We start from the raw sequence: 25315 nt of genomic DNA on the forward strand, positions 1-25315 counted from the left end.
AGGTGAAAGAAGGAAAGGGGAGAGGGAAGAGAAAATAGAGAAGAGTAAGGGTCGTGGAATAGAGGGACAGAGAGGAAATAGATAGAAAAGGAGTTTAGAAAGAAGAGGAAGGTAAAAACGGGAGAGAGGAGGAAGGTGAGAAAGTGAAAGGGGAAAGTGAGGACTGTGAGCGTAAGGCAGAGAGCAGTGACCTTCAGAGAGGAGAACTAGGAAAAGGCAAAGCTGCTGTCTGTCTGTACCTCAGGAGCCAGGTCACAGAGCCCTCCGTGATTGTGACTGTAGGTTACGACTGTAACCCCGGTTCTCTGATCGTATGAGTGAAGTATTTCACTATGGGATACGCACCCAGCGTATTCGTCAGAGGCCTTATTACAGTACGCCAGCCATGATTGGCTGGACGTCGAGACGTGTGCGTCGGGGAAGGGTGTCCCTCCTACCCTATAAAGGACCCAACGCAGCATCTCTGAGTCATTCAAGAATAAGCCACACATCTTCCTCGCTCATGCAAGGAGGGGGTGGTCTGGTGAAATACCTCACTCATACTATCAGAGAACCGGGGTTACAGTTGTAACCTGTAGTTCTCTTTCAAGTGTTCGTTTCGGTATTTCACTGCCCTGTGCTATATATCACACAAATGGGCCTTACCCGCAGAAGATCCTACACGTAAAACAGTATGCACCAGGGTTGGTGCAGTGACATCAAGCCCATAAAACTTTGCAAAGGCAAAGCCCAACTCGCTGCTGAGCAAATATCTTGGACAGATATGCCCCTAAATAAAGCCCAGGACATAGCCATTCCTCTAGTGGAATGAGCCCGTAACCAGCAGGAGACTGAAGACCCTTACTTGTGCAGGCCAAAGCAATAGCCCCCACTATCCAGTGGGAGAGGCATTGTTTAGTGAGTGCTTTACCTGTGAGGTTTCACCCAGGAAACAAACCAATGATCACATTTCCTAAATCACCCCTGTCCATGTAAATGCGCAGAGCACGTACTGGACACAACATATGCAATTGTTGATGCCACAATGATACCCTATTGTTACCAGGTGCAAATTGCACACATGACGAGTGCACCGAGAATGCGCGAATGTCACTTACATGCTTTGCAGAAGTCAGTAGTCGTAATGGCGCAGTCTTAAATGAAAGAATCTTCAGTTCCACCTGATCCAGCGGCTCAAAAGGCTGTTGGCGTAGAGCATCCAAAACAACTGATAAATCCCATGACGGGGCCAGCAGTTTGGACACCGGACACAAGCGACGTGCACCCTTTATAAAACAGGTGACAAGGGGGTGTTGCCCTCCTGTCATGTTCCCAAAACCCTCCCGACAAGCCAAAATAGCTGCCAGATATACTTTAATAGTAGAAAAAGCCTTTCCTTTTTCTACTAATTCCTGTAGAAATGACAGGATTACCAGGACAGAGCACTGGAATGACACTGTCTGTATTTTAGCGCACCATTCCTCAAACACCTGCCATTTATAATTATAAAGGGACTAAAATGGATGCGGCTCTAGCACTCATAGTGGAAATTACAATGTGGCGCTACTAGTATGAGCGATAGGCCCATCTATCGCACCCTGGCTAGGGTGGGGGAAATCAGGATCAGAGGGATAATGCATACAGGAGGACGCGTGACCACTCGTGCGCCAACGAGTCCACTCCCATCGGTGCATCCCGATCCCTCACGGAAAATAACAGTGGACACTGAGTACTCTCCATTGATGCATAAAGATCCACTGCTGGCATGCCGAAGTACATCAAAACCTGATTGGCTACCTCTGGGTGGAGCTTCCCCTCTCTGTATAGAGGGTTCCCCCTGGCAAGTAAATCTGCCCCCAGATTTAGTACTCCTGGTACATGAGTAGCTCTCAGTGACTGGAGATGCACACTGCTCCACATAATCAGTATGTGTGCCCGTGTGTGTAAGTGAGGGGATAGCAGTCCCCCTTGTCTGTTTATGTACTCCACAACAGTGGTATTGTCTGTTCTGACTAGAACATGACGCACCTCCAGAAATGGGAGGAACAACTTTAATGCTAAGGACACTAGGGAGCTCCAGGCAGTTTATGTGAGTAGAACGGAGATGGGGTCCCCACAACCCGTTGACTGTTCTGCCCTCATGAGTCACACCCCAACCCGAGAGAGATGAGTGCGTCGTGACTACTTTTCTGGATAAAATAGTACCCATCTGGGCACGCTGTGATAGACCATGCAGTCTATTGAGATCTGTACATGGTGATGCTTGTGACGTATTGGGCTCAGACCCAGAGAAGAGACCCAGCGTTGAAACCCTCTCATATTCAAACATCCTAATGGGATGACTACTAAAGCCTAGTGGCCTCAGGCATGTTTTGAATGAGACCAGGTTCCCTCTGTGAAACAGTGCTAGGCCATCTTGGAATGTTCTTATATGTTCCATAAAAAGGCGAGCTTTGAACGATACCGAATCCAGGATTAAACCTAGGAAAGAGATTATCTGCGTGGGAATCAGAACACTCTTTACTGTGTTTATTCTGAAACCTAGAAGTGTCAGGTGTTCCTATAATAGCTGACTGTGTTCTAAGACCTCATCTTTGATTGCGCGCACAGCAGCCAATCGTCTATGTATGGCATCAGCTGAATGCCCTTCTCTCTGAGTGGGGCTATAGCTGCCTCGGTACACTCCGTAAAGACAGGAGGTGACACAAGAGAGACTGAAAGGGAGCACCAGAAATTTGTAGATCACACACTGAAAAGCAAATCTGAGAAATGTCCTGTGTGGGGAGTATATTGAGATGTGAAAGTAAGCGTCCCTCAGGTCGACGGATATGAACCAATCGCCTGGGCGCACAGAACGTAGCAGAGCAGTGTGTGTCAACAATCTGAAAGTGTACTTTCTCATGAGTCTGTTCAGAGCACGTAGATCTAAGATCGGCGTAGGCTGCCCCCCTTTTTTTGGAACCAGGAAATATTGAGTAAAAACCGCAGTGGCTTTGCTAGGGTGCAAGTGTCAAAGCAGTCCAACATTGACCCACCATGGACAGGGTTCTTGGAGGAGAAAGGTGTACTCCGGGTACGGGTAACCTCCTCCAGACTGGTAGTAATTGCCTGGCTGCCCGTTTAGCTTTGGTTAGCCTCTTACCCTTGTAGCGGGATGTGGTGGTCTCTGCTATTGCATTGGGCCAGGGAATCACCAGTTTATTCACAGCGTGTTTTCACACGTCTTGCAGGGCCACACCGAGAGCTGGTGTGGATTATGCCCCCCCTTCGTGTTTTGTTCCTGATTCCCCGGCAGAAAGCTTGGTGGGCTGGCATGAGGGGATGAAGGAATCATCCTCTGGGGGGGGGGGGGTCGCGAGGTCGCTGGTGGAGTCCTCCAGCAGCGGTGCTATGGCGTCGAGCTGGTCGCCCCAGCTAGTGCTAGCCGTTGCGCCACGATCTCCCGTGGGGATATCCATCACCTCCGGTGTGCCGGTCTCCATGTTAGGATCCTGTTGACTCAGGTTAGCTTGGCGTGCTAGCCTGCGATGGAGGCTCTTCACAGTGAAGAAGGCACAGTGTGGACAGGAGCCAAGGGAGGCTAATGCTTCCTGGGCATGTTGCAGCCCAAGGCAAGCGGAGCACACCGAGTGGGTGTCCTTGGCCGATATCTTATTTCCACAGGAGCAGATTCGTGCTGGGAGCTTCTTCTCGTTTGAGGTGTGAGATGCCTTTGTTGCATAGCTTGGATGCTATGTTTTTAGCTGCCAGAAAAAAATTGCATGGTATGCTAGGCCGATAGCTAGCGATTAGAGTGGGTTATCTCCGACGGTTGCACTCGGTGTGATGGCCAGGTACTGTTTCCGAAAGGAAAGGTTTGAAAAGATAGCTTGATGTAGCTAGTAAACTTTTCTTGCCGAAGTAAAAAAAAAAAAAAGAAAAGCTAGCTAGCGTGGTGGCTAGTTTGCCGACGACTAATCACTGTTCGTATACAGCGAACTTGGTTGTGAACGAGTTAGCTGTGTCACAGCTGTACCTGTTACTCACTCAAATAATTTTCCTCTAGCTATGGTGAAGGGAATCCCAAGAAAAGCACCCGGTGAGCGAGTTGTAAGCTCACGTCTGTGTAGGGGTTTAGCTATCTCTGGAAAATGCAGTCGTGTCGAGGTAAGCTTTCTGATGAAAAGCGAGAAGAGCTGTTACAATGACTCAGAAACACTGTGTCAGGGTCCTTTATAAGGTAGGAAGGACACCCTTCCCCGACGCACATGTCTCGATGTCCAGCCAATCATGGCTGGCGTAGTGTAATAAGGCTTCTGATGAATATGCTGGGGGCGTATCTCATAGTGAAATACCGAAACGAATACTTGAAAGAGAACCCACACAACCCTTATGCTTAGTTGAAACCTTCTTCACTGGAGGACTCCCACACATTACTGATTTCCTATTTCATTGATTATGTATAAATGGCTAAAATCATTTAATGACAGTTAACAGCAGTATAGCAGTATTATAGCAGCATTGACCATTACACCAAAATCTTACTCAAATGTGCCACGTACATAGATCTACTGAAACCATCACATAAAGCATTTTAAATCATCCATGAAAATATATCTTAAACGCCTTGCCATAAGGTTAAGACAACCACCCTTCCCATATGTAGACATGTAGTTTCCTCTGATAAATATGATGGCTGTGACACTAACCCACAGTCTTCTGGCGCATGATGTTCCTGGCCTTCTCCATACCCGGGGAGCCAGCGGTGGTGGCACTGCGCTGCCTCATGGCTGCTGCTTGACCGCTCCCAGGCTGGTCCCTGCTCCAGCCCTTAGAGAACGAATGGCCCACAGCCGTCTTCTGGCCCTCGTGAGCGCCCCCTAGTGACCAACACAGAGAGGGAAAGATTGGGTTCAGGTTGGAACGTCTCTGTGGTGTTAAAAAATAGAAAGGGAGTGAGGGAGGGAGTGAGGGAGGGAGTGAGTGAGTGAGTGAGTGAGTGAGTGAGTGAGTGAGTGAGTGAGTGAGTGAGTGAGTGAGTGAGTGAGTGAGGGAGGGAGGGGAGGGAGGGAGGGAGGGAGGGAGGGAGGGAGGGAGGGAGGGAGGGAGGGAGGGAGGGAGGGAGGGAGGGAGGGAGGGAGGGAGGGAGGGAGGGAGGGAGGGAGGGAGGGAGGGAGGGAGGGAGGGAGCAGTGGTGTAGTGGTCCAATTGCACAGGCACCTAGCACTGTTGTTTGGTTAGCAGTGTTTCTGTAGCGCATGAATTGGAGTTGGAAAATAAATGGCTACTGGATTGATGCAATAAAATAAGGTTTTGGGAAAGTGTTTCCATCTACCAGAAGATGGTTAGGCCTATCATTATCATCGCTATATTTTTTATATTTCTTAATTGTTTTAAACCTGGACATTTTACTTCATATTATGAGGAATGTCTTACCTTACTTTAAAGTAGCCTGTAGCCAAAATCCCACCATAGAAACATGGAGGCAATTATTTTTATATAGACTTAGTCATATGCTTTCTCCTGTTCTATTGGATTTCCTTCAACTTTTTTCCATTGTCAAGCAGCCAAAAGCATTATCTTAGTCAAATTAGCAAACCATGATGGTTGTTGCATATTTAAATCCCCTCTATTTTTAAATTTCGAACGGATATTTCCATCTCTGTCCATGAAACCGCTCGTATGTGTGGTGCACATTTCAGAACGCCGGTATCCTGCAAATTTCAATGTGGTAGTCACGTGAAGGCCTACAACCATCGGTACATTGCTGCGCCTAAATGTGAAGAACTAATAGTTTATCAAAATTCTAAGCTAAACATTCTGATCTGTTCCATCAGCCTTATTAATTGAAATGGCGTATTCCTCCACTACACCACTTTGGTACCTATCAGTGGGTATTAAGAAGTGAGTACATGCAATGCCCATGTGGTTATACGGCGTATACCTGCCTATACCCTCCAGTACACTGCTGAGAGAGTGATAGAGAGAGGAAGCAGCGTGTGTACCTTTTCCCTTGTGTTTCTTCTGTTTCTGTTCGCTCAGCTTGTCCAGGGGCAGCTCGTTGAGGTCCAGACTGTACAGGAACAAAATACAAATACATTTAAAAAAGGGCCATCCCTCACTTAGATTCCATTACAAATTGAAACTCTGTTTAATATTACCGTAAAACTTCAATTAAAACGCAGTCTCAAATAGCCGCCGGTCCCTTTTAATAGGCAGGCAATAGGCACACATTTCAGCAAATAAATGCCTGTCTCAAATAAACGGCGGGTCTAAATTAATTGTTTACGGGGTTATCATGAATTACCATCAATTGTTTATGAGATTTAATGTATGATTTATTCATTAAATAAATAAACATTAAATAATTCAGTAATGACTTGAAAAAAGCAATCATCTGTTTTTATTGGCAGTAAGAAACTGATAGCCACTAGATAACTGGCAAGCACAAAAACAGTCAACAACTTCAGGAGTATAGACCCCCAGAAATCATCCTATCGCCCTCTATTGGCGAATGTAAGAACTGACGAAAATGCACAGTCATTATTCTGTCAAGGATCTTTAAAAAAATATACATAATAGAGGCATACTAAGACAAAATAAACTTGACAATGTGTAACAGATAACACATTAGTGCAGGAAATAATATAATAAATTGATTAAAATGCTGGAAGTGAATTCTGGAATTAAACAATTAACTATGAAAATGAACAAAAGCTGTGTGCATTAAGGAAAAAGACTCCTGGCTCGAATAGAAGCCTGGCTCTAATAAGCGCCTGTTGTGTTCAGGGATTTAATCAAATATTTGCCCGGACAATTCATTTAAGTTTTACTGTATTTTCTTTACATGTCTTAACAAAATGCTTGGACTTGTGCCTTCTACAGTATGTGTGTTGAGAACGTTCTCTCCTGTCGTTACCTGTACAGGTTGCGGGCCAGAACTTTGGTGAGCGTCTCCATGGTGAGGGACCACTCTGTGACCAACTCCTCCCAGCAGGTGAGCGAGGACAGCACGGCCAGCAGGTCGTCCCACAGCTCCCTGGAGATGTACACGTTCAGGTTCCCTTTGATCCAGGCCACTATCAAGGTCTACCAGAGAAGGAGGAGAGTCAGAGACCGACAGAGTAGCATGACAAGTAGAAACGTCCCTTAGAAACATCCCTTAGTTAGGTCTCATGCAGAGGAAGGTTATGGAGGCACCATGGCTCTCTCAAAAGTCTTTGCCTCGATTCCTTGTGTCCTCTCCCAAACTTATTTAAAAAATTTCAGTGGGAAGCGAGGGGAGGATTCAAGGAGAGGACATGAGGAAGAAAATACTATTAAGAAAAAGCCCTTGCGGTTTTTCACAGTAGGTGTCCCAAATGGCATCCTCTTCCCTATATAGTACAGCGCTTTTAACTCATGGGCCCAGGTCAAAAGCAGTGCATTATATAGGGAACAGGGTGCCACTTGGGACACAACAACTGTATGTTGTGAGTACTATGCTGGGTACCTGAAAGACGGCCCCGGCCAGCCTCCCAGAGAGAGTGAAGTTCTTCTTGCCATGGGGCATGATGGAGGGAGGTCTCCTCATCACACACTCAGTCACCCTCAACAGCACCAGCAAGATCTGCTCCCTGCAGACGCATAGACAGACACCAGAAGAGTAGCGGTCACATACGAACTTTCCACTCTTTGTGTAACATGAGGGATCCTACCCCTCCACCTTGGCCCTAACCTAACATGCCAGGCATAAAATAAAAGCCTGAGCAGGGTCTCTGTATCCAGTGTTCAGGGGGAAAGGAAGATAGGTTGAAGATACTGTATCCCTGAAAATCGTATGTCGACACCCCATCAAATAAGTGGATTCGGCTAGTTCAGTCACACCCGTTGCTGACAGGTATATAAAATCTTGCACACAGCCATGCTATCTCCAAAGACAAACATTGGCAGTAGAACAGCCTTACTGAAGAGATCAGTGACTTTCAACGTGGCTATGATGTCTATGAAGTCCATACAGAAATGGTTTGTTGAGATGGGTGTGGAAGAACTTGACTGGCCTGCACAGAGCCCTGACCTCAACCCCATCAAACACCTTCGGGAGGAATTGGAATGCCGACTGTGAGCCAGGCCTAATCGCTTAACATCAGTACCCAACCTCACTAATGTTCTTGTGGCTGAATGGAAGCAAGTCCCCACAGCAATGCTCCAACATCTAGTGGAAAGCCTTCCCAGAAGAGTAGAGGCTGTTATAGCAGCAAATGGGGGACCAACTCAATATTATTGCCCATGAGTTTGGAATGAGGTGTTCAACGAGCAGGTGTCCACATACTTTTGGTCATATAGATTACATAACCAGACTCTTCAGATCTGAAAATATAGAAGGGTTAGGGCTAATGGGAGTGGTGGGTAGCAAATTGGGTCTGGCCATAAATGTATGCTATGCTTTCCCATTAGAACCAATACGCTGCTCAGTGTTAGCATGTAGTGTTGTGGTGCTGTACCATGTCTTCTGGTCCATGGTTTCATGCATGACCAGGCTGCGGTAGATGTTGAGGACTCTCTTGCACATGTCAACATGTTCCTCCAGCAACACCTTGAGCTCGTTGGCTGGCTCCAGCAGAAAAACGTTGGCAGAGTTGGTGACAAACACCTGGGGTGAAAGAGAGTGAGGGGTAGATGGTGGTGGTGAAGAAAGGCATGGAACTGGACAGTATCAGATGGAAGTTAGTGATCATTCCAGAATAAGACTTTATGTGGTTGCCGATTTATCATAATGTGTGTATGTGTTGGGCAATAGAAAATACCTGTAGAGTGGGCTGAACACCGGCATGCACACTGTACTCCAGCAGCTCTTTCTCAGACACTTTATTCACCCCCTGAGGACACAGAAAGACATACACAAGAAGTGTTAGACTGAGATACCATGAAGACAGGCGCCATCATGTGTACTTACTTGTCTTTGTTGAGGGTTGTGTTCATTAGACACCAAATGTAAGAAAACGGACTGAAACAAGGAGTCCTTTTCCATTGCAAAATGTATTCCTTAATGGACCCTGGTGCTTCCATCCATCCTCCCCCACACAAAGCTCCAGCTCTCACCTCCTCCTTCTCAGCGTCCTGCTGGGGTACAGGCTCTAGATTGATCCCTCCAACCGTGGTAAAGAGCCTCTCTTCCTCTGGCTCCCTCATAAACACAGGCTTGTCCTCCTGGGCGAACCATTCCTGGTACACCCGCACCACCTTCCTCATGACTGCAGCCTCACACATCGGCAACAGGAAGGCCTGAGAAAAGAGGACAACACATCAATGTCACTGTGGATTCAAATGGAGCAGACTTGTTTATCTTCTCTGCTCTCTTTGGGGCATACAGCCACACAATACCAGACTTTTGCAGGGGTATTCAGACTTTGACAGGGGTATTCAGACTTTGACAGGGGTATTCAGACTTTGACAGGGGTATTCAGACTTTTACAGGGGTATTCAGACTTTTACAGGGGTATTCAGACTTTGACAGGGGTATTCAGACTGACAGGGGTATTCAGACTTTGACAGGGGTATTCAGACTTTGACAGGGGTATTCAGACTTTGACAGGGGTATTCAGAACATAGTAGTAGTAGAACTTTATTGTTCCAAGAAGGGAAACATATTTATCACAACCAGAACCAGCAATACACAATGTACTGTGCATTTGAGTATGTGTGCTGTACCTGTCTGAAGACCTCGGTGATGAAGTTGACGTTAGTCCTGGAGGAACAGAGGACTCGTCTCACTACCTCCTTGTCAGTGAGGTGCTCCTCGTCCATACTACACAGGCTGGAGGAGCTGGGCTCCCTCTCCGTCAGGGTGGAGGTGTTGGAGTGGGACTGCTCCTGCTCACACCCAATCGCTCTGTCCAGGCTGTCTGCCCTGGGGCCCAGGTCCTCCCCCAGGCCATGTCCCCGCGCTGCCAGCCCTGCTGCTGCCCTCTGGAACACAACCAGAGAAACACAACCACCACTAATGCTTCCATAAGGACTGGAAATGTATGTAACACAATACATGAGTTGGAGGTTCACTAGTATATCCCACAGACAGAGAAATATCACAACTCAAAAGCTGTCCCAGAGGCGTTGTTTAATGTAAAGATAGTTATGCTAACCCTGCATACTTCTGCCCTTCAGATGTGCTGCCTGCATGGCCAACCTGGATGTTTTTTGGCACGCTCTCTCTATGATTCCTAGATATAATATATACATTGTGCTAACCCAGGCAAACTCTCCCCTCGAGTGTGTATACAGTGATTACCTGGATGTTCTTTGGAACGCTCTCCCTCTCTCCGTCCACCCCGGGGATGTGTGTTCCAGTGTTGGAGCGTGGCTCCAGCCAGAAGGACACCAGCCAGCGGATGAATATGACGCGGGCATTGAGGAGGCTCTCCTTGGTACAGTACACTGCCTCGTTGGTCTCTGGGTCTTTCTTCACCGCACTGTAGTAAGGCTTTGGTCTCATCGAAGGAACCTCTGGAGGGGGGGGAGGGAGACGGAGAGGTTGAATAGAGAATACAGATGTATCACTATTCCCCTCTTCACACCATTGTGTTGACCCAACTCATACTGTGCTGGCACTGATGTATAACCATGCCAGCTCAGCTCGGCTCAGTAGTACCAAAAGGGTATCAATGTACTTCTATGAACACTGCACCACTATAGTAAAATACAAAGCTAAGAATCAGCTTTAGAATGTATATAAACAAAGACCTATCTGTTTCTTTAGCTCATACTAATTCAAATTTGTCTCCTCACCCAGTATGGGATGGTACAAACTGGTCTCCTTGGAGAAGTTGGGGAATATGTGCGGCAGGTAATATTTCTTGAAGTTTCCAAACAGGAATGCAAAGCCCTTCTCGTGGTTGTCTTTACACTTCCACTCCAGACTTTTGGCCTGCAGGGGGAAAGACAACAAGAGACTACTGTTAACAAAGAGCATTACAGAAACAGGACCAGAGACAGGGAGTGAGAGGAGGCACTGTCTGCGGCAGGGAGAGAGAGAGCAGCCGTTAACTCAGTGTGTTTGTGTGTGAGCATACAGTACACTGCAGCAAAAGCATGCCGATGCAACTCAGTGAGTTTCAGCTATACATATGAGCTATGTTGTTGATCCCGTTTCATTTTGAACTGAGTTCATTGTGGGTGACTTAACATGATGTAAGGAAGTTTTCAGGGGATTACGGTCATTTGCACTTCTCAGCATGCAGACAGACAGACGTCCATCTCAAAAGGCTCGCTGGTAGGTAGTAGGTAATGCATCCAGGCCAAGCATGTTAACAGTGTTAGTAATTAAGGGAAGAGTACCTGGTTTACCATGTATTTCAGAAGAGCCTCTAGAAAGTATCCTGTGAGGTCTTCCTGGGCTTTATCCCCTGCCTGAGGAGGGACCAGGGGACTGATCTCTTCTGGAGTAACTTGAGCTGAAGGAATGGAAGAAGAAGGGAAAGCAATATAGGAGGAGATAAAAAAGGATAAAAAGCTAAATAAATCAGCCCCATGGGCTTGACTGATAATTAGGTTTGACATTGGCCATAGGAGTTTGAATCTGAAATATGCTTAGGCTGCAGAACAGCAGACCTGCCAACCCTGTCCAACTTTTTAGAGTACCAGAAGCGCACAGGAAAATTAGAGATAACTATCTATAACAATTTTCGTAGCATATGCTCCCAAGTTTAGTCTCTATAGTAGAGGAACGCTCGTCACCTCTCAAACAGGGCCAATCACCAGGGCCAGCTCACAAGTATTGGCTTTTTAGACACGGTTCCTAAGCAATTCTAAAAGCAAAATCATTTCGAAAACATAAAAACAAACACAAATGATCGTGTTGACAGACCGCAAACTGGTTACACAAAGCTTAAGTAGGCTGCCGCAAAGAGAATCTGAACGCTGTCCGCTAGAAGAGTCCGCTGTTTCGGCCTATGTAAAAGGTGCCTATTGGATCTTTGGGGCAGCAGGATAGCCTAATGGTTAGAGTGTTGGACTAGTAACCGGAAGGTCGCAAGTTCAAACCCCCGAGCTGACAAGGTACAAATCTGTCGTTCTGCCCCTGAACAGGCAGTTAACCCACTGTTCCTAGGCCGTCATTGAAAATAAGAATTTGTTCTTAACTGACTTGCCTAGTTAAATAAAGGTAAAATTAAATAAAATACATAATTTCTGATTTTCGAAATGTATAAAATCTCAAATCTATTGCAAAGGCATTTTAGAAGCATTGCCTCTGTAGATAATACCAGAGGGGGATAAAGCCCAGGAAGACCTCACAGGATACTTTCTAGAGGCTCTTCTGAAATACATGGTAAACCAGGTACTCTTCCCTGAATTAATTCTCCATCACACAGTATTCTAAACTCACGACTCCATTTAATGCCAAGAAGTTAATATTTATTTTTGATTATACTTTGTAATGCTTTTTGTGACAGTTACAGTCCATCAGGTTGCGTGATCCTCATAATGTTACGTGGAAAATACAACGAATGGGACGCAGAATAAAATGTATATCACACTCGCACAAATGCGACATTTGCATTTCCTTTCTTTCACTAGAAAATGCGAGTGAACTGCTGGCACTTTAGAGCCCACTGAATGGCCATCTTATGTCCACTAACGTTAGCTTGAAACAATTAGTGTTTACCTTTCCACAACACATGGAGTGGAAAAGGGATTTGTCCATGTGTTTACACAGCTGACAGTCGGCAAACTCAGCATCACAACAAACAGGAGGAGGGACAGACAGGGCATAGCTACGTCCAATAATTATGTTTTTATGTTTTTTAATTACATTACTATTATTAATATATATATTTTAAATCAGGCCCTATTCATTTCTGTGTACTTTTAACATTGGATCTCGAACCTGCGTGCACGGACAGAGAATTGCGTAGTTGGTACGCAAAATGCATGCATGTTGGCAGGTCTGGAATGGTCAACCTCAAGATTTTTCCTTATAACTACAGTCACTAGCAAGGTGATAGGTGTAGAGATACTAACTCTCCTGGAGGCTGACAGGGGGGTTGACCAGGTTGTCCAGGGTTCGAGGGCCAAGCTCTGACTGGGGAGATGGGAAGCCAGGGATCAGACAGGCAAAAATCCATAGCTGCTCTCTCAGTGCGTTGCCTTGCAAGGCCTGCATCCATAGCAGGAACAGACGTACACCCTCCCTTCGGATCTACAGGGGAGAGAGACACAGTCAGGAACAGAAATAGAATCGAGCCTTTCTATAATAGAGCATTCTATTACCAAATACCCATAGCAGTCAACATCATTGCGAAAGACGAAGGCAACAGCAAAAACAGAAGTACTGCATGTACAGAGGCAGGTTGGCTATGCTAGCGATGCTACTGGCGAATGAAGGACCACTCTGATGTACCTTTAAAGAGTTCCCAGTGTGCAACAACTTCTTCAGAATGAGGCCTGTGAGGACAACAAAACGCATCACATGGAATATCAACAACCGGACTGCCACTCCCCCTGCCCTTACCACACCCAACCAGCCCCGCCCCCAATACTACAGCACATGTCAGAGTTCTCGGTCAGACCTGGGAGACCCTCATCCACAGGTCCTTGGCTTTCTCAGGGTGGGCTTTGTATCCAACTGCACAGTGGTCTCAGTGCAGTGGAAAAGGAGAGACCATCTAGTGGAGGGGTGAGGAGAGGGCAGTGGAAAAGGAGAGACCACCTAGTGGAGGGGTGAGGAGAGGGCAGTGGAAAAGGAGAGACCACCTAGTGGAGGGGTGAGGAGAGGGCAGTGGAAAAGGAGAGACCACCTAGTGGAGGGGTGAGGAGAGGGCAGTGGAAAAGGAGAGACCACCTAGTGGAGGGGTGAGGAGAGGGCAGTGGAAAAGGAGAGACCACCTAGTGGAGGGGTGAGGAGAGGGCAGTGGAAAAGGAGAGACCACCTAGTGGAGGGGTGAGGAAAGGGCGGGGGGAAAAGGAGAGACCACCTAGTGGAGGGGTAAGGAGAGGGCGGTGTAAAAGGAGAGACCACCTAGTGGAGGGGTGAGGAGAGGGCAGTGGAAAAGGAGAGACCACCTAGTGGAGGGGTGAGGAGAGGGCAGTGGAAAAGGAGAGACCACCTAGTGGAGGGGTGAGGAGAGGGCAGTGGAAAAGGAGAGACCACCTAGTGGAGGGGTGAGGAGAGGGCAGTGGAAAAGGAGAGACCACCTAGTGGAGGGGTGAGGAGAGGGCAGTGGAAAAGGAGAGACCACCTAGTGGAGGGGTGAGGAGAGGGCAGTGGAAAAGGAGAGACCACCTAGTGGAGGGGTGAGGAGAGGGCAGTGGAAAAGGAGAGACCACCTAGTGGAGGGGTGAGGAGAGGGCGGTGGAAAAGGGAGAGACCACCTAGTGGAGGGGTAAGGAGAGGGCGGTGGAAAAGGAGAGACCACCTAGTGGAGGGGTGAGAAGAGGGCAGTGGAAAAGGAGAGACCACCTAGTGGAGGGGTGAGGAGAGGGCAGAGGAAAAGGAGAGACCACCTAGTGGAGGGGTGAGGAGAGGGCGGTGGAAAAGGAGAGACCACCTAGTGGAGGGGTGAGGAGAGGGCGGTGGAAAAGGAGAGACCACCTAGTGGAGGGGTGAGGAGAGGCAGTGGAAAAGGAGAGACCACATAGTGGAGGGGTGAGGAGAGGGCAGTGGAAAAGGAGAGACCACCTAGTGGAGGGGTGAGGAGAGGGCAGTGGAAAAGGAGAGACCACCTAGTGGAGGGGTGAGGAGAGGGCAGTGGAAAAGGAGAGACCACCTAGTGGAGGGGTGAGGAGAGGGCAGTGGACTAATATGCTTCACTCTCACTCCAAATGCATGTTACAAATAATGTGGCTACAGTCAGTACTAATACAGACATTGGTAAGGGCCTGATACACACTTAACTGGCTTAACCTGCTTTTCAAACACATGATGGGACCAAATGTCTGATCATGAGGTAAAGTCTTGAGAAGGGATGGGCAACTGGCAAAATGTCATCTAAACCTCACGGCAAAATGTGTAGAATTGCAGGAAATGAACTCTCGACTGTCAAGGGGGGGGCTGCTAAAATGATGCGTTCACCCACATAAAATGTTTGGCCATCCCTGATCTAGAGCAAAACAAACACATTCCCACTCATCTGATGAAGATGTCCACACTCAATGGCAACACAACATGTACAAAGGCCTAGTACAAATGTACCTATGCTGTGGAACTGCCATCGTCCTTGTATTCGCTCTGGTAGGAGTTGCAGAATTTTCTGTTAACAGAACATAGAATACAACAGTTAGGAGTGGTATGAAAGCCAGTGTCAGTATTACTACTGGGTTGAAACAAATGAATCCATCTTCATTGGAGAATATAATGTCAATTGTCCAAAGAATGTCAGTGGTCTAGCCTCTCTGTTGTGGATGAGCTATATCATCAGCCAAGCGGTAGACGTCTCTGACTCCATACGAAGAAGACCATGAGTCACTAGTTTGACTAATCTCACACATTTTAACACCTGCAACTACTTAATCGTCTGACACACATGGAGAGGAAAGGCAGTTCTCTCAGGGAAACTTTTTAAATATCACTGGCCTTAGATGTGAGGTCAACTGCAGCAGGAGAACCGGGTCCTACCTGTAAGGAGACTATGAAGATGTAATGCCACATGACTCATTCACACCCATGTGAACTGGTAAAAGGCCACTAGCTGTTTGGCAAACAGACACCCATTTTTTTTTAGACCATAAACCTGCCTCTCAGCTCACTGTCTAGGTCTATAAATATGACACAAGGCAGGATCATTTTGATCCTTGTAATCTAAATGCAACATTTTGCCACGGTCTTCAGGCCTCACTGAGCCTTGCCTTCAGTCCATTCTAATACCCTCCCGTGGGTGGTCACCAGGCACTCGCCTGCATGTATGTGTGTGTGTGTGTGTGTATGTGTGTGTGTGTGGTGGTGGGGGGGGGGTATTCCACACATGGGGATTGAGGAGCTGTCAAGCAAACACAGAAAGAAGCACTCCAGAAAGAATCCATCCCTCTCAAAATAATTGGGACACATTAAAAACAACTCCTCAATATTGCAGAAGTAACTGTCTTACCTCGAATATGAAAAGAATGGAGTCAAGTTCTTCCCTTTGTGATTTGTGACCTGCAAAAGAGAAGAGATGGTGAGGAAGTGTCTGAAACAATACCAGTGTCACCATGACTAGAGACTGTAAAACATCCTGTAATAATGTGAAAATAACATTCATGTCAACCAACCAGACTATTCTCAAACTTTTATTCTCACCTTTTGTTTGAGACTGACTTCAATGATAACAAAGTTCTCAAAGAACACATAGTAGATGTGAGAGTAGTACTGGTCAAAGAAATGCTTCAGGTCTCCCGACTCTGCATTTTCTGCAGAGAGAGAAGAGAAGAGAAGAGAAGAGAAGAGAAGAGAAGAGAAGAGAAGAGAAGAGAAGAGAAGAGAAGAGAAGAGAAGAGAAGAGAAGAGAAGAGAAGAGAAGAGAAGAGAAGAGAAGAGAAGAGAAGAGAAGAGAAGAGAAGAGAAGAGAAGAGAAGAGAAGAGAAGAGAAGAGAAGAGAAGAGAAGAGAAGAGAAGAGAAGAGAAGAGAAGAGAAGAGAAGAGAAGAGAAGAGAAGAGAAGAGAAGAGAAGAGAAGAGAAGAGAAGAGAAGAGAAGAGAAGAGAAGAGAAGAGAAGAGAAGAGAAGAGAAGAGAAGAGAGAGAAGAGAAGAGAAGAGAAGAGAAGAGAAGAGAAGAGAAGAAAGAAAGAAAGAAAGAAAGAAAGAAAGAAAGAAAGAAAGAAAGAAAGAAAAGAGAGGAGAAGAGAAGAGAAGAGAGGAGAAGAGAGCGAGAAAGAAAGAAAGAAAGAAAGAAAGAGAGAAAGAGGAGAGAGGAGAAAGATATACTGTTAAACCACACATAAACCACACATATGTTATTGAACTTCAAAGTCACTGCTCAGTCACAGTCATTTCCCCACCTGTTATCATTCACCAAAGAGCTACTATGAATAGCCTGGAGGGGCTATTCATAGAAATAGAATGAATAGAATGGGCTTGGAAGCTCTAACTCTGGCAATTTGACTGGTAAACGTATGGGTGCATGAGCAAAGGCTGCCTGGAATTGTATTGCAACAATTTCCATGGTATACTGAACAAAAATATAAAATCAACCATTTCAAAGATTTGACTGAGTTACCGTTCATAGAAGGAAATCAGTCAATTTCTGGTATCTTTTACTTCAGCTTATAAAAAATGGGACCAACACTTTACATGGCCTGCATACTTTCCAGACGTCACTTATGAGCATGCTCTAGATCGACGAGTATGAAACGTGTTACAGTTGCTGCAACTTCGCACAGCCATTGAAGAGGAGTGTGACATCATTCCACAGGCCACAATCAACAGGAGATGTGTCATGCTGCATAAGGCAAATGGTGGTCACACCAGACACTAACTGTTTTTTTGGTCCACACCCCAACCTTTTTTATAAGGTATCTGTGACCAACAGATGCATATCTGTATTCCCAGTGATGTGAAATCCATAGACTAGGGCCTAATTAATTTATTAGTGGGGCGGCAGGGTAGCCTAGTTGTTAGAGTGTTGGACTAGTAACCGGAAGGTTGCAAGTTCAAACCCCCGAGCTGACAAGGTACAAATCTGTCGTTCTGCCCCTGAACAGGCAGTTAACCCACTGTTCCTAGGCCGTCATTGAAAATAAGAATTGGTTCTTAACTGACTTGCCTAGTTAAATAAAGGTAAAAAAATATATTAAAAAATTCAATTGACTGACTTCCTTACATGAACTATAATGCAGTAAAATCTTTGCAATTGTTGCATGTTGTGTTTATATTTTTGTTCAGTGTAGCTTTAAAACTCTGACACATTAAAAAATGTGTAGAATTGCAGGAAAATAGTGTCAAATGTGTCAAATTCAGGCCTCCCGACTGGAGCAGCGGTCTAAGGCACTGCATCTACAGTGGTATTGGAGTCACTACAGACCCGGCTTCAATCCCAGTCTGCATAACAACCGGCCGTGATCGGGAGTCCCATAGGGCGGCACACAATTGGCCCAGCGTCGTCCGGTTTAGGGGAGGGTTTGGCCGGGGGTGCTTTACTTGGCTCATCGCGCTCTAGGAACTCCTTGTGGCGAGCCGGGCGCCTGCAGGCTGACTTCGGTCGTCAGTTGAACAGCGTTTTCTCCGACACATTGGTGCGGCTGGCTTCCGAGTTAAGCGGGCAGGTGTAAAGAAGCACGATTTGGGCGGGTCATGTTTTGGAGGACGCATGACTCGACCTTTGCCTCCCGAGCACATTTGGGAGTTGCAGCGATGAAACTCGATCAAAATTGGGGAGAAAAATAGGGTAAAATACAAAAAATAAACAAAACTGTAAAATTCTCTCCGACCCATGGTAAAATGTTTCAAATTGCAGGAAACTGTTTTAAGATAGTCATACCAAGAATCATTTAGACATTTTATTTAAAATTTTAGGTATAAAAAAATATATATACACATTTTAAACATTGAATTTAGTGTTACTCCTATTAGCCATTGAAACACATTGAATAACAGATTCATACACAGGGAAAAAAGGAAAAAAATATATCAAAAGGAAGTTAGATCAGGAAATTATAAAAAAAAAATTGCCCATATTTAACCCCTTTTTCCAGGCTCTATACTACTTCTATACTACTTCCATATTTAATTTTTTTACTGGTACATGGGCTAAACTCAAAACAGTTTTTGAGACCGACATGTCATTCCTTGCAAAGACTGAGGGGCAGTATTGAGTAAGTTTTCTGCAAGCTTGCTTTTTTTGTGCTTTTATTTTGCGATTTGCTAAGCACAATTATGTCTATGTCCAGTTTTGAGGAGTGCCTGTGCAAGCTGGTGAGAACATGAGAACCTTTACAACCCTTCAATGAGGTCGTATTCCGACAAGCACGCAAAAAAGCAACAGCTGGAGGGAGAACTCACGAAATTTGAACAGGGATACTGATATTAAAGAAACATGAAGAAAGATTCGGGACCAGTGTGTTCGCAATCTGAAAAGGGTGAGGAGACTAGGAGTGGGGCTGCCACTAGGGTGTGTCCCCCACTGATTGTCTGACAACTGGATTGGCTTTGTGTTAACGTGAAACATTCTCAGATGTACACACCGTATCTGTCATATTGGTCTTCGTCATTGTGTGTGTTTGTAATCTTATGTTTCGTAGACCTCGTTAGAACATGTGAAATCAGCTCTTTTCTGGCTGGAAGAAATTGTGACTGGGGAATATTCCGTGCCTGTGTTGTCGAATTATAATTAATAGCAGGGCTAGTTCAAACATCTGAAAATAGACAGTGTTGTGTGTGTGCTAATTAAATTGAGATGTTCATGAATTCAGTTCTTTTGGGTAAACATTTTAACTCAAAAGGAGCCCATGGAGATGTTTTAAGATTGCATGCATTGTATTCTAATGTATTTTTGCCATCTGCGTGTAGATTTTGGAAGGTAGGGGTGTTTTGGACAACTCAGAGACAGAGCAGAGCCCTAAAAGTCCATTGATTCATCTCCTCCCTTTCCCCAACGCCCAGGCCCTTCTCACCAACACCCAATGCACCATCCAGGTGCCCCGTTGCCCTCTGCCCTGCAACTCCATCAACCTCCGCCCCATCTCCCCGCCCAGGTCCAATGGCCGGAAGAGGAAGACAGCAGATGGATGACTTAAAGAAATGGAGTTACAGAAACGGCACAAAAGGCCGTCTACGACGCCATGGTGTAGGTACGTACGATGGATTGTGTCTAATCCTTCTGATAACCCCGTTTCTCAGGGACAAGGGTCTGCTCCATCCCCTCCCCAGAAACTGTTGTGTGCTTTATTTCTTATTCACTGTGTTTAAAAAAAAATATATATATATTGACTTATTTCCTCATTCACATGTTACTGGTGGTTACTTTGCGTCTTTTCTCTTATTTCCCCTTTCATCACTTTTCACCTGTGTATTACATATCACTATTTTCCTCCTGTGATAGTAAATATCTAAAAAGGTCTGCAAATGTATTTGCCTGGTTATTACTGTTTTCAATCCATCAGTCACTAAGTAAACGTGTACTTCTTTGTACATGAGCTATGTAGATGAGGTTAATGTCTTGCGGGGGGGTCTTTATTGTCTACAGCTGGACACTCACCCATGTACCATAGCAGGGCGGACTCCACTGAAAGACCACTACATGACCATGTACAACCTTGTTATGTAGATGATGTTAATGTCTTGAGGGTCTATCCCTATTGTCTAGAGCTGAACAATCAGTCTCAACCATGTACCATAGCAGGAAAGTCTTAGATGAATGGCCACTACACATGACACAAGGTCAGGTAAATGTCTTAAGGGTCTAGCCTCCAAAAAATATGAAAAACTAAAACAAGGATGAAGTGACTGTCATGGTGGTACTTTATTGTGAGAAAAACAGCCAAATCCAAACAGCAAAACCAAGCGTGTAGGACCACGTCATAGACAAACATTGAAAGAAACGTATGTGTGGACATGTTTTCCAAAGCACACTCCAATGTTTACATGTTTCTTGGGTCCAGGAAACTGTCTCCACTCTCCTGTACGCAGGTCCCCAGTGGTTGTGGAGTGATGACTGTGTTGTCAATGATTAGTGAATGTGGTGCAAAGCTAATTGTGCAGGGCCATGCAGGCCTTCACAATGGTCTCTGGGGCAACATCAACATCTTGCAGCAAGGATCCCAAAGCAGTTCTCTGAAATTCTTATGGCTTGAGTGGAGGTAGTTGTAGATCTTCTTGGTGTCATCAAGGTCAGAAGAACCTTTGAATAAAATAAGCATTTCCATTAGTATTGAACAGGAACATGAAGGTTATGAAATATGTACTGTAACAACTGTGTAGCATATGCTTTGGACATAAGCCCCTATTCTCTTACTAAGATGCCTGTTCACTTTTATGCATATCATTTCAATGTCTATATTGATATAATTTTCACATCCTATGTATATAGTCACATGTATTTAGCGTATCTTACCCAGATATGGTTCCATCAGGTTTACCCTGAGATGGTTCCATCAGGTTTACCCTGAGATGGAACGCCTCGTATCCCACGAAGACATACAGGCTCAGTGTTTGGGTCCCCAACAAGCACTCTGACCTCTGTAGTGGCAGCTGGCCTGCAATGAGTTGGGAGCCAAACTTGCTTTGTGAGAAGATTCCCGCATCTCCCTCCCGACCATATGCGCCCACGGTGATGAAGTGGTACCTTGCATCGCAGACTGCCGTCAGGACCATTTGAGAGGAGCCCTTGTAGTTGTAGTCCTCCCTGCCTGAGTTTGCCGAAGCTGGGATCCAATAATGTTATCCACACAAAACGGATAATTCAAATGATCTCCAAAATCCCTGGAGATTTCTGCCCATTTTACAGCAATTGAAATTCAAAAAGAGACATGCTTGCTTCTGCTCCTGTGGCTAAAAAGGAGTGTTGTAAAGCACATAACACCAGACTAGGCTAACAAGTAGCTAGCTAGCTAGTATTTGTAAACAGGCATCACACCGGATCGGAAGTACAAATGTCACTAACTAGAGCCAAAAAGAGTGCCTCGGCCCCTCTTACTTGGTCAGCTACTCTGGCTCCCAAGCCCCTAGTGGTTATATACTACACAAGGCGGACTTGCTCTCTGCATGGAATGCAACGAAAATAGTCTACTGCCCCCCATAAAACGACTCCACCCGTGTGCACACACGGAGCAGAGCTTGTAGCCGCCTCTAAACAGACAGATTTATATAGGGATTTTCTTATTATGCTAATTAGATTTCCACAGGGGCACTGATATCAATTCTCGTGGGTTAAAAGAGCAAACTAAATCTCTGCGTCCCCCTTATGCTACCTTTGCCACGGCTACTGGAAAAAATCAGAGGGGTAACACTGCACACACACACAGATAATAGTTGTTGAATTAGCCTTGAGGGTCTGCTGCCCAGAGCCCACCATATTCATTAACACACTAATCAGCCTGGGAGGGTCTTGTGAAGGACACCGCCAGGATAGTGTTGAGAAGCCTGCCAGAGGGAAAACAGAACAGGAAAAGACAGGCACATGGAAGCATGCTTGTCCAGTCTCCCTGAAGCCTGTAGAATCTCAGGGAAGAGGCTTTTAAATCCCCTGTGACATCATTTAGTCTACTTCTGTAATCCTGAACAGAGCCAGAGAGGAGAGATGGCAGAGTCATGGGAGAGACAGGAAGAGATGTGATTTAGCAAAGTAAGATACTTCCAACAGTTATTTCTTTCTCTTGTCTGAATCACTAAACAAATACTTGGCCTCAGGCTGACCCATGTTGGAAACTCTCTCTCACTGGTGCCACACACAAACACAGGCACACATACTTCTCTGACCTCTCTGTGCTATGGAGCATATCTCAAATAACTGACGGAAGAGACTCAGTCAACTGCAGCCAAGAAACTATTCTGAGACTCAGATTGTTCACTTTAAAATGTATGCCAAACTAAAAAACAATGACTACAAAGTTAAACAAGCAATACAACTCCATGCACAATGAATACTTTTAACAATTTCCACAGACATTTTTTACAACAACACATTTAGATGCAAAGTTTGGTAACAGAATAACGGTTTGTGCGTCATTCTGTTCCCAAACCTTGCATCTGATCTGCACTGTTCTTCAAGTGCACTCATTGTTTTTTTGTTTGACATTCATTTTAAAGTGAACAATCTGAGTATCAGCATCATTCTGTTACTGTTAAATTGTCCTGTACCATTACACAAAGCTCAAACATTTCTCCTTAACAAAACTCTCCTCTCTATGACAGTCCATCTGCATCACTGCAACACTTCTCAGCTCAGCACGTGACAAATCCAACATGAAGAAAACTATTTTGGGGCCAAAAGGTACCAACTAATCGTAACTCATTTTGACATGGCTTGGCTGAAGAACTACACTTGTCAACAGGCAATATTAATATCTGCCAAACAGTACACACACACACATCCAGCTTCCTCAATTTGCCCAGCTGAGGGCCAGCCCGGAACTGCTCTGTCCTAAACAATGGCTTAGCTTGGGGAATGGGGGCATGTTCTTGTTGACTTGCTCTGCTGAGATAGCAGCAAGCCAAGCAGCAGTATTGCAGTTCAAAAATAGAACACAAGAGTCTCTTATTCAGAAAGAGGCAGCATGCATCTGAAATGGCACGCTATACAGAGCTGTGAAAAAGTATTTGCCCCCTTTCTGATTTTCTCTATTTTTACATGCTTTTGATACGGAATGTTATCAGATCTTCAACCAAAACCTAATATTAGATCAAGGGAACCGGAGCTAAAAAATGTATACTATTTTATTTATGCAAATCCTAATTCCCCTGTGTGAAAAATAACTGCCCCCTTACACATAACTGGTTGTGCCACCTTCAGCTGTAATGACTGTCACTAAATGCTTCCTGTAGTTGTTGATGCTTCCAGTCTCTCACATCGCTGTGGAGGAATTTGGTTCACTCTTGCATGCAGAACTGCTTTAACTCTGCAACATTTGTGGGTTTTTAAGCATGACCTGCTTATTTCAAGTCCTGCCACATCTCAATTAGGACTTTGACTAGGCCATTTTAAAACTTTGAATTTGTTGCTTTTTAATCATTTTCATGTAGGCTTGATTGTGTGTTTTGGATCATTGTCTGGTTGCACGACCCAGCTGCACTTCACCTTACAGACGGATGGCCTGACATTCTCCTGTAGGATTCTTTGATAAAGAGCTAAATTCATGGTTCCTTCTATTAAGACAAGTTGTCCAGATCCTGAGGCAGCAAAGCATCCCCAAACCATCACACTACCACCACCATGCTTGACCGTTGGTATGAGGTTCTTACCGTGGAATGCAGTGTTTGGTTTTCGCCAGACTTAGTGGGACCCATCTCATCCAAAGATTTGAGTCAAGTTTGCCAAAAAGCACCTGGATGATCATCAAGACTCTTGGAAGAATGTTTTATGGACAGATTAGTAATACAAAGTATAACTTTTCAGACGACATGGGTCCAATAATGTCTGGTGAAAACCGAAATTGTAAAGAGTGTATTTTTCCATATATAGACACACCCTGTTTTAATAAAATAAACTATATGTACTGAGCTTGTCTGACACTTTATGCACACGGTTTGATTCAATAATTAAGACACACAAATGACTCAAGAGGAAGCCATAGTTTAAGATAGCCAAACTAGAAGAAAAACACCTGTTCCCAGCCCTCCTCCTCCCACTGCTGCAGACCTTCTCAGATCCTGCCGTTACACTCCTGAAGTACACCAGGCGTCAGCACCCTTTTCCATTTGGAGTGCCAATTTATATCTTACCATTTCTACCGATCTGCATATCAGTTATGATTTTCATATGCACATTTTTGTGCAACGGTTATATTAAATTTATAATAGGCTTTGTAACTCAAAATCATTGTCATGTGGTTGAATTCAATCTAAAAATACAATTATACAAATCTAAAAGTAACTCCTATTGTCAACTATGTAAAAGCATCCTACATAAAGCCAACAAAAAATTGCAGCTTGCAGGTCAAAAATACCCTGATAAAAAAATACCAGAGAAATCCAATTGGCTACGCATGGCTGTCTGCAACAAACTTGAAACATTGTATCGACTTATCAACTGTATCTGTCCCGAAGCTCCAGCTAGCAAACTTGCAACAACAATATTCTGGGCCCTCGGGACAGACACAACTGTAGGCTATTTGTGCAAGAGATAAGAATTAAATCAGGTATTTTATGACGTTTCCACTGGGTTAGAGCATTACATGTTTCCCTTTCATACCGACTGGTTATCGAAAGGGAGATAGCTGGAAATAATTGTAAAATACATTGAGTAACTATTGTCATTCACAATGGATTCTAAAAACAGACTGTTTACTTGCTGTTTGATGTGATATTTGTAATCTTTAATTTCTTTTTTTTAAGCTTTAAGCTCAAAACTCATTACTGATGGTGAGATAAGACAATCAGAAATAGTACCAGAGGTCCCCAAATGGACACATTTATAGGGGTACATTTGCACACAGGTCAGGTAGCCTACATTTATATGCAAAATCAGGTGTGTGTCCTTACTGAACAAAAGACAATTAATAAATTGACAAAACTCATGAATTGGAATGATATAAACCAAAACGTTGGTTGGTGAGCTCTGCAAACAACACGTCCACTCCAACAATGAGAACGGTACACGACTCATAATAATAATAATAATAATAATAATATATTGAATGCATTAACAGAAAGAAATTTGGTCGACCAACAGCCTATTGACCAGTCGACTAAATGGGGTCAGCACTAGTCTGCTTTGTGTTTTCATTTTTGCTATGGAAAAAAATACTGGGAAACTGG

General features: G+C 44.9%; 1 protein-coding gene across 8 annotated transcripts in view; it reads right to left on the reverse strand.

Annotated features, from left to right (window-relative positions):
- Positions 1–25315, reverse strand: part of LOC109904572 (ral GTPase-activating protein subunit alpha-1) — a 128195-nt gene that overhangs the window by 92620 nt on the left and 10260 nt on the right. For 6 of the 8 annotated variants that reach the window (XM_031787985.1, XM_031787986.1, XM_031787980.1 and 3 more), the window contains exons 2-17: positions 16209–16317; positions 16017–16068; positions 15125–15182; positions 13334–13377; positions 12955–13132; positions 11272–11387; positions 10723–10861; positions 10226–10440; positions 9649–9906; positions 9040–9222; positions 8745–8816; positions 8442–8590; positions 7451–7574; positions 6878–7047; positions 5964–6031; positions 4668–4838 (exon numbers count right to left, since the gene is read on the reverse strand). In XM_031787985.1, the coding sequence (XP_031643845.1) occupies positions 4668–4838; positions 5964–6031; positions 6878–7047; positions 7451–7574; positions 8442–8590; positions 8745–8816; positions 9040–9222; positions 9649–9906; positions 10226–10440; positions 10723–10861; positions 11272–11387; positions 12955–13132; positions 13334–13377; positions 15125–15182; positions 16017–16068; positions 16209–16317 (2106 nt within the window). The remainder of the gene's footprint in view (positions 1–4667; positions 4839–5963; positions 6032–6877; positions 7048–7450; positions 7575–8441; positions 8591–8744; positions 8817–9039; positions 9223–9648; positions 9907–10225; positions 10441–10722; positions 10862–11271; positions 11388–12954; positions 13133–13333; positions 13378–15124; positions 15183–16016; positions 16069–16208; positions 16318–25315) is intronic. The other 2 variants (XM_031787981.1, XM_031787982.1) reach the window with 2 other exon arrangements.

The sequence above is a fragment of the Oncorhynchus kisutch genome, linkage group LG14 (genome assembly GCF_002021735.2).
Source record: "Oncorhynchus kisutch isolate 150728-3 linkage group LG14, Okis_V2, whole genome shotgun sequence".
Lineage (NCBI taxonomy): Eukaryota > Metazoa > Chordata > Actinopteri > Salmoniformes > Salmonidae > Oncorhynchus > Oncorhynchus kisutch.